At 40.5% G+C, this 10,067-nt stretch overlaps 1 protein-coding gene across 1 annotated transcript in view; it reads left to right on the top strand.

Moving 5' to 3' along the window:
* Positions 1–10,067, top strand: part of MIGA2 (mitoguardin 2) — a 1,296,375-nt gene that overhangs the window by 190,038 nt on the left and 1,096,270 nt on the right. The window contains exon 3 of the mRNA XM_044058371.1: positions 1,063–1,273. Within this exon, the coding sequence (XP_043914306.1) occupies positions 1,063–1,273 (211 nt within the window). The remainder of the gene's footprint in view (positions 1–1,062; positions 1,274–10,067) is intronic.

Raw genomic sequence — 10,067 nt, 5'->3', positions numbered from 1 at the left:
TTGTGGGTGGCATAGCCCCCCACCAAGTTTGGTTTTACCAAATAATGTAAAACAAAACCAGACAAAAAAACTAAGTGGGGTGCTATGTCCCCCACACACCCCCTAACTGTATATGCTAACACCAGGATCGCACTACAGTGGGGAAAAGGACATGTACCTTTGATGTGCCTTAGAGTACTACTCGTCAGTGAAATGAGTTTTAGGTGAAATGAACTTTCATTGAAATGAACTTTAGGTGATTTGGTCTCAGTGAAATGGGTGTCAGTGAAGTGGTCTTTCAGTGAAGTGATACGGTTCTACTCTACCCAGGGCCTGTTTGGGTGAGTGCAAGGTGTCCTAAGGCTTTGAAAGCTTGGTAGGTGGTTATATCCTAGGCATGGATATAACCTACTTAGCTTAGACTACTGCTACAGTGATGTATTAGAACATCTGCTGTTCTGTTATGATTAAGTGTAGTTATAGAACTGTACTTTTGTAACTAATTCAGTATGCTGTAATAAATTCATTACTGCATTTTTGTTGTTCATTTTTATGCATACCAAACCTGAAAAGGTTTTCACTTCATCTGTCCTTGTGTATATCTTTTTAACATTTCTGTTTTTGAAATGTGCAGATACATTACTATTGTTATGACACATTGCTAAAGATTTTTTATACTGTTTATCTCTGCTCTGTGCCATGGCTGAAAAAAGGTCTTCTAAATTACTCCACCTAAATAGATAACTGATTGAGTTTAATGTGTGGTGGATGACCTGTGCCTGAGACAAAGGGAAAGATGTACCACAAGGGTTTTCAGAAAGTCAGAATTCTAGAACAGGAGTTAGGAGTTATGTGCACAAAGACAAGCATGAGAATAGCATCTATATACGAGGGATATTGGTTGTTTTTTTTCTCCCACAGTGCTGTAATGCCTTGTAACTTAATTGAAAAATGAAGTTGGTCTGGTTTAATATAAGGGACTGTACAGTCTGTGGGTTTCAGGGTATTATCTCATTTGTGATCTTGCAACTGCCATTTGGTTACTTTATTCTAAAACGTCTTTACTTTCTGGTTTGTTCAAAGTCCGTTTTCTCTCAGCTGAGGCTATCTCCCAAGTTGAAGAAGGTGCTGTTTGCCACTGCCTTGGGCAGTGTAGCATTAGCACTGGCTGCTCACCACCTGAAGAGGAGACGTCGACGGAAGAAGCAGCTCACTCAGGAGGAGGAAATTCAGAAGCTCAAAGCTCCTCCTGGGCCCCTGCTGGCTTCAGGAAAGCCACTCTCATTAAAACGAGGTAAGACTTTTAATATTGGCTGCTGTTTTTTTAAGAATGTGTATAGATTTACCTGTTCATTTCCTGTATAACTACAAAACACTGTTTTTAGTGGATAACAGCCGACATAAGTATACAAAAGTTTTTAATGTTTATAAATACAGATCTTCATTTAAAACTAGTAGTACTTAGAAAAGGTTTACCTACAAGCTATCAGTCTTGTCTTCAGCTCACTGTTTATCAAAAATTAAATATTGAAAACGATGAAAGGAAAAATGGAGAAAGTCTTCTTTTTGCTCAGGCAGAAGCCTCCCTTTTGCAATTGTGTACCTCCTCCACAGTTGCACCAGAGTAAAGAAAAGGGGGAAAACACCCCGAAAAGCACACTACCAGTTTCCAGAATACAGTATATTGCAGTGAAACACACAGTAACTTTAAATTCTAGTGCTTAAGTTGCTCAACCATGAGTGCAGCGATCACATGTAAGTATGCCTTTAGAAAGGCATTATCAGTTTTAACAGTATACAGTAAGTACTGAATGATACTTTTCCACAATTTGTATGTGAATTTCATTTTTTAACAATTTCACGTTTCTTTTTCTGCTTTGGTGCAGAATTTACTGCACCATTACCACTGATGTATAAGGTAGTGCTTTCTGTATTGCCATTCATAGTACAGGTAAAAGGTTTCAAAAGTTGCTTAGTGTTTCTAACTTTCGGGTAAGATGTGCAGTTTACTTTTTTGCACCATTATCAGTACATTGAAGTCCAAAGGTGAGTTATATTCCTTCTTACTCTGCCATCTTCAGATTCAATTCTGTATTTTTCTAAATAAGGAAATAGTAGATTAAAATACAAAGTTTCTGTTTCACAAAGAGGAAGGGTGCTCTCAAAAATATTTTCAACAAAAAGATCTGGGTGCTCTCTGTGGCAGCCATGAAGTGTATTCCAAAACAGTGTCTCATCACTGCAGCTCTCTTCTGTGTTGGTGTCTGTCGGCTGGCACATTTAGTGAAGGTTTTGTTCTGTTGTATATTGAAGTATCACCATCTTATATATGTAGTTTAAGCTTAGTAAAAGTAATTTTATCAGTAGGTGTCATTTCACTTGTGAATTCTTATGAGACTGTATTGAATTCTTTGTATATCTGTCTGTTTAGAGTTATGCAACATGTCGGCATTTAAAACTTGCATAATGTTTTTTTGTAAAAGTTCACTAACCTGTTTAGTCTTTTTTTTTTTTGTATTTATGTAAACTGCCCTCCATTATTGGTAGTTAATTGAGAGTGATAATCATTTAAAGCATTGTTAACCTAGCAGTGGTTTTTAATCTTAACATTGTTCAGAATGCAGCCCTTCTTTTTTTCAGGAGTTCCTCCCAATTCTGAAAAACATGCTAAGTGTTTCCATATCAAACTTGCCTTAGAATGGAACTGTGAGTAGCAGCACAGACTCAAGGTGGTGTTCTATAGGGGAAAGACTCAAATAGGCCAAACACTTTGGGCATCTACTGTGGTGCACACTATCCTCAAAGATAGGAAAAACATGGATCACAGACTGTGTGCTGTAGCAGTACTAGCCACTTGAGTGGGTAAAATATGGCTGTAGGTGATTTGGTTGTGTTGATGAATGTCACCAAAATGGGCATGGGTATTTACCGGTGATAAGTGGGTTGAGGACCCAGCCTAATCCAGCCTTTGCCAGGGACCCATAGTAAGGGTGGGAGGAATGTATGTGCCCTTATTGGTCAGTGTGTGCCCTGGGTCAATAAGTTACAGCCTTTGCCAGGGACCCATAGTAAGGGTGGGAGGAATGTATGTGCCCTTATTGGTCAGTGTGTGCCCTGGGTCAATAAGTTACTGGCCGGCCATTGTCCAGTTGCCCAGCTTGATTTACCTATGATAGCTCTGTTGAGCAAAAGCTGAATATAAAACCAGTCAACCTGCCAAACATGAATTAAGAATTGCTACACTCCGTGTAGGTACACTGTCAGGTCAAGGCTTAGGAATGGGTGACATGATTGTAAGGAGGAGGCTGGACATTGTGTCCAGAAGACAAGATCAAATGGCAGCTTGGGATCCAGAGTCTGCTACTCAGGAGGACATGCTAGAAATGATGTTGGGATTATGGTGAGGGAGAGGCTTCAGAAGACATTGAGGGACATCATCAGAATTAGTGGCTCATTGCAGTCAGACTCCATTGTAATGATAGAACAGTATTCCTAATCTCAGCTTATGCCCCCCAGCAGGGTTCTGATAGTGAGGAAAAGAGTTCACTCAGAGAGCAATTGAAGGATCTGCTAGATAAAGTAGTACAGCAGGAATTGGAGTTGATAATGGGTAACCTGAATGCACATTTGGGGACAGACGGAGAAGGATAGGAGGACTGCCTGGGATCGCATGAGTGGTGCAGTGGGAATAAAGTAGGAGAGGCCATTGTAGACTTCTGTCTAGCAAATAACTTGATGGTGGCCAGTACATGGTTTCGAAACGGTGAGAGTCATAAGATCTAATACAAAAATGGCCTTCATGTAACTGTGGTAGACATCCTTCTAGTAAGGAAAGGGCATGGGGTAGAATCAGTGATTTCAAAGTCATCCCCAGTGAAAACAGCCCACAGTGTAAACCAGTTGTTACCACAGTCAGCTACAAGCAGTGGTTGGAGAAGGGCCCAAAGTCAACAGAGACCAGGCTGAAGATCTGTAAGTCTGAGAGAAAGCACAACATTTAAAGGAATTACTCGGGGCTCTAGCACTTTAAGAAGAAGAGGAAGTAGGTGGAGCTGAAGAATGGTAACAACTCAAAACAGCATGTGTTAGGCCTGCAGAGTGCAGTCAAGCCAGGAATGGAAATTAAGGTAAGTTGGTGGTGAAATGCAGAAGTCTGCAAAAGGAGTGCAGAAAAAAGTGTGAGATAGAATAGACAGACCAGGCTAGGAAAGAATATGGGTTGGATAACAGAGGCTAAAAAGGAGTTGCAGTAGCAAAGAACAAGGCACCAGAGGCACTCAACCAACTTCTAGAAAGTGACTCACTGGATGTCACAAAGAAAATATCAGGTTACAAGGCAAAGACAGAAACCTAGAGGATAGTCAGACACCCTTCATAAGGGATGCCAACAACAGCCTGCTCACCAGTTCACAGGACATCAAAGGCAGATGGAAGGAGTAGATCCAGCAGCTTCTGAATGAAGGAACTCCCACAGAAGTTGTACTATCCCAGACACAGCCTACAGTGAAAGAAGAGGAGGACCCCACCCTAAGATGATGTAAAAATATCACCAAGTAAGAGGAAGTCGAGGAAAGCAGCAGGCTTAGATGAGGTCACAGCATATATTATTTAGATGTTGGATGAGATAGGGGAGAAATGGCTCCTGAGGATACTCCTAGCAATATGGAGAGAGAGAGGCATATCCCAGATGACTGTAGGAAAAGTATATTAGTGCTAGTGTTCAAGAACAATAGGGACATTCTCAACTGTGGACAGTATAGAGGTATCAATTCCTGTCACACTGCATGAATGTTCTGGAGCGGGTGACTGATGAATAAATACACAGAGTAGTACGAAGTAAGATGAGAAATGAGCAGTTCAGATTCAGATCAGGATGCAGCAAAACTGGCTCGATATTTGCAGTGAGACATATAATTGAAAAGAAGCTAGAAATGATCAGAGTGGAGCTGGCATTCCTAGACCTTGAGAAGGCATATGACAAGATCCCAAGAAAGCTGATTTGGGCAGTCCTGCTGTGGTTGAAGTGCCAGAAACTTTGGTAAAACTAGTGCAAGCTATGTACAAGAACCCAGTGATGAACAGTGTTTGGTCTTACTGAGGGGTTCCCATTGCGTTTCCAGTGGGATTGGGTCTGCATCAGGATTCAACGCCGAGCCCACTGCTCTTCATACTAGTGATGGACTATATTAGCAAACCGGTAGGAGGGGACAGATCAATAAAGTTGTGGTAAACAGACATTGTGGCATTACAGGCATACTCCGAGCAAGAACTTTAGCAAAGGGTAGGGGAATGGAATGCAAAACTGAAGGCACATGTGATTAAACTGAGTACAGATAAGACAATTGTAATGGCAGCAAATGGGGAAGTCAGAAGAAGTGGAGAACTGAGATAGAAGGGAAAGTAGTAGAACAGGTTAACAGTTTCAAGTGTCTAGGAGTTGTTGAGGGGAAGGGAAGTCTGAATGAGGAAGTCAAAGCTAAAATCGGAGGGGCTGCAGCCAACTGGCACAAAGTTACAGGGGTAGTGTATGACAGAAGAATGCCAAAGAAGCTTGAAAGTAAGGTGTACAAAACAGTGATGTGACCAGTACTACTGTGTAGTACAGAAACCTGGGCAGTAAAGGCAGAGCAGTTTAAGAAGATAGAGGTGATGGCGATGAAGTGCCTGAGACGAATGGTAGGATGCACACTGTGGAACAGATGAAGAAATGAGGACGTAAGAGCAGAAGCCAAAGTAGCTCCATTTGTAGAAAAGGTCAAAGAGAACAGATTGTGATGGTTCAGGCATATGTGCAAGAAAGCAGAACACAATCTGGTAAAGATGTGAGACTGACAAGAAGAAGGCAAGAGGAATGAGGACATCTAGTAAAGAGGTGGATGGACTGTGTGAGAGAAGACCATTTTTTTTTGGTGAGGCACTTAGAATACATCAGATAAAAAAAGAGGACAGAAAGCCGGTCTCTCTAAATTTAAAATAATGATTTAGACAGAGGTTATCACTGCAGTTTTTGAACAAAGTAAGTGAACATTTGTTGTATCACATGTTAAAAGATGTCATTATTCCTCTGTAAATAAGGGGTCCTCTAGGAGTACAGTCATAATTTCACCTTCCTTGTTAATGTGAATTAAAGCTCATTATTTCTGCACATCACAGCCAATGGACAGACTGAGAGCATTATCAGAAATGACTGAAAAGTACTTTAACACAGTTATCCAGGGTGATAGGTGAAAAACATCCCAGTTATGTTTATAGGAGACCTTGCAGATTTGGCTAACAGTTGTTGAAGGCATTAGTGATAGGTAATGAGGTTATAATGCAAAGGGTACATTCATATGCCACAATTGCTGTACATTTTAGTTGCATAATATCATGTCAACCATCCTAAAGTAAGCAAGATGCTTTTCGCCTCCATGATTACTGACCATTGATCCTTCCCCTAACAGTCTGGAGAGCCCATTTGTTCCCCATACTGGGTACCAACAGAACTTGGAGGCAGGAGCTGATTTGGAGGAACCATCATCCACGCAGCCATGGAAATTGTTTACTTAGCTAATACCCCCCCCCCCCCCACCTATGAGGACATTTCTTGTGAAACCCTTATCTGACCTCTGGCTGACACAACCACCTGCTTAACTGTGGGACTTTTCATACTCTCTGCACATTTGCTTGTCTGTAGTCATACTAATGAGGACTGCAGTCATTAGCTTGGGAGCACCTGGCTCACTTGCCTAATACTGGCCTTTTCTGTGCCCTGTAAGCTTCTTCTTGCATAGTGGCGATTGAAGACACCCCCCCCCCCCCAATCATGGGTGAGGTACTGTCGGCCACTCCCCCTATTCACCCAGTTGTGTCAGTCTCTGAGGCCTTCTTTGAATGTGGGATATCTGAGCCACAGATGGAGCTTTAGCTCTGTGTTGTCCAGTACTGGACTTGAAACAGTGAAGATTTATTTGGTAGTGCAGCCAGTCACTTTGAGAAAGTGGCTTATGTAGCATTGTGTGTGTGTTTTCATTTTGTGCATTCTAGATAGAAAAATGCCTTCATGTTAGAATTTTAGAAAATATAAAAGAAATATGAAACAAGAATGATAATGCTTCATATAAACATTCTTTTGAATAAAGTCATGACTACTGTTACAGATATCATTTTTCACTTGTCGACCTTGGGTTGTCTTTAAGGAGTGTACATAACATTTACTAATATTAGGGACTTCCAAGATGACTGTACATTGAGTAACTGCTCAATTCAACTCTCCCAGTGTGAAAACCAATTTAGCAGAGAAGGCCAGTGGACTTGTGTTTGTGGGTAAATTTCAGTAACTGGTTAGTAAGTGTACTGCCTGGATGCCAGGAAAGAAGAAATACAGAGGACCTGGAAAAATCGGCTACAAAAAGTGAGGAAGAAAACACTGACTAGGGAAAGTTCTGCAGCTGTTCAGCAAAAAGCAAAGCAACCACCAGACATGAATTCCAGTAACCTACAGGAAGATATAAGACAACTGTGCACAGACCTGGTTAAAATAAACGAAACAGGGATGGAGTATATCAGCACAAACAACAAAAGGCTGGAAACAATTGAAGGAGCTTTAAACAAATATTAAGATGAGGTGATAAAACTGCTGTAATCAGAGGTGAAAATGAAGAAAAGGCTGGCTGCATATGAGATTGCTTGGGAAGAGATGTTTAAAAAAAATAATAGAATTAGAGGACACTGCACATAGGGAAAACCTGAAATTTTAAGCTATACCAGAGAAGCTGGAAGGCACACACTGCATTAATTTTATGAAAGCATAAATTAGCAACTTTACTGGTATTCCACAGTGGGAGTTGTTAGTTGAAAGGGCACATCTTGTGTATGCTCCAAACTTGGCTAGGAGAAAGCAACCTAGACCTTTTTTTGTGTAAAGATGCAATCCTACCAGCAGAAGGACTTCACTTTGACAAAACTGTGGCAGAAGGGCAAAAGTACTAAAAGTGGGTGATAGCAGAGTGTTTGTGCAGAATGTTTATTTGTTTACTTAGTGTTCACCAGGCAGGAAAGAAGCAAATGTATTCCACCATTCAGAGAATATCAAGATGCAGGTGTGAGATTCAAACTGCTGTACCCAGCTGTTTTCAAAGTATTCTTCCCTGGAGGGACAAAATCATTTTTTGATTAGGTACATGCCAAGGAGGAAATAGAAAAGTTTGTGGAACAAAAAGTGAGTTGTGAAACAGAGATTCTGCTTCTTGTTCTTCTGGTAGTAAAGACCACAGAGGGACTGTATCTGTTCAGCTTTTTCCATTGTTTAAATGGAAAATGTTTGAGTGAAGAAAGGGAGCACGTGAGTTGACTAGAAGAAGCAAGAGTACGTTAGAAATGAAGCAGAGACAGGATTTGGGAGATGGAGATGAACAGTAATAAAACCAGTAACTTAGTGTGGGATTACAATGCAGTCATTATATGTGTGAAATATGACAGAACAAGAAAATCTATAAATATTTGACTTTTTCAGAATTTCTTGGACTTGTGGGGGGGCTCTGACATGAAGTAGGGTGTATGCTTTTAATGTTCAAAAAATGCTTTGAGGAGGGAAGGAGGGAGAAATGTAACTGTAAGATAAGAATATTTTTCTTACTAGCACTATTTTTGTGGTGTATGGTTTTCTTTGCATACTATAAAGAAAGGTTTTCTTGGTTATTTTTAAGTCTAATTGGGATTGTAAACAAGTGCTGCTGCTGTTTTTTTTATTTTCCTTCTCCCTTCTCTCCTGTTCTGGTTTAAGAAATGCAGGCATTGCAATGAAAAACGCCTGGTTATAAGAGCATGACAAAAGAAAACGTAATGTGCTTTTTCTCATTCTTGCATTGAGAAATGACTGGACTAAACACATTAGATTGATTTAGTAACATGTTTTAGAGTAAGCAAATAATTGAAAAAGAACATTGAATATTATAGGTTCATAGGTTCATACTAGGCTAACTGCCCTTGCGAGCCATTTTAAGCCTAGCCAATCATTCCTTGTAAGACTCCAACCCTGCACCTTGTGTTTGTAAGGCAAACACCTTAACCATTAGGCCACCCTCCCAACTTGAGGCTTTTTTCTATCAAATACATGTATGCTGAGTAGCAGTTCTGCAGTTACTCTTGTTAATAGAGAAACTGGCTGCCTGGTTCTCGTGTCTCCATGTAGACAGTCTAATAAAGGGAAACTGCCTACCTTTTGATGGAGAGTGATTGGCTAAAGAAAAAAATGAGAAGAGAAATTAGCTAGAAGATAATGTTCTCTGAAAGCATTCAGGGGTTTCCCAGCTGAGAGAGCTATAAACAAAAGACAAAACCAATTAGGACTTAGTAGAAACACAAGGCTGCACCATGCGCCTTAGCATGTTTAACCTTTCTTTTAGGTTAACTCATGACTGTGAGTATGGCTGTCAGTTTGAGACTTCTGCTCCTATTAGTAGGGTAAAACTTTAGTATTTGAAGATGTACATAGTTCTGTGTGTTAGCATTACGTTTATAGGTTTTAGGGTGGTATCGGGAGGTGTTTGTTTTTTTGTTTGAGGGCTTTCAGTAAAACAAAAAGTTTTGTAAAATGTGACCTAGGCTGAAATGGATATGACAAGAAACAACTATATAGAAGTTCAACCTGTCAGACAGTGTATGCATGTAACACAAAATCTGGAACTAGACATTTAACAAAAAAGGTGTTGTACATAAAAGGTAGGAATAATAACTTTTTAATGTAATGCTCCTATGTCCTTCTATTCCAATGTTGCAGTATTCTAGGCCTCTGAGGCCCCTGACTCCCAGCCTTCGGACCCTAAGCACCCTGACTGCTTCTATAAAGTACCAGAGGACCACAAATTCTTAGTCAAGCCACCCTTGGTGGACCCAGCTGTTATGCCACAACAGCAGATAAGCAATATAGACTGATTGCCTTCTGCCTCCCTACTACCCACTGACAAGGACAGTAAGTACATGGATAGGATGGAGAAGAAGGTGTACACTTCTACTTTGGCTTTCAGAGACATAAATTATCAGACCCACATGACCAAGTATGCATTAGACTTGGTCTCTCAAGCCTCCTCCATGCTGGCTTCCTTGCC

This window comes from Protopterus annectens, chromosome 16.part0 (genome assembly GCF_019279795.1).
Source record: "Protopterus annectens isolate FY-2018-M chromosome 16.part0, PAN1.0, whole genome shotgun sequence".
Classification (NCBI taxonomy): domain Eukaryota; kingdom Metazoa; phylum Chordata; order Ceratodontiformes; family Protopteridae; genus Protopterus; species Protopterus annectens.
The sequence above is the reverse complement of the archived record's forward strand: the minus strand, read 5'-3'. Positions and strand labels throughout refer to the sequence as shown.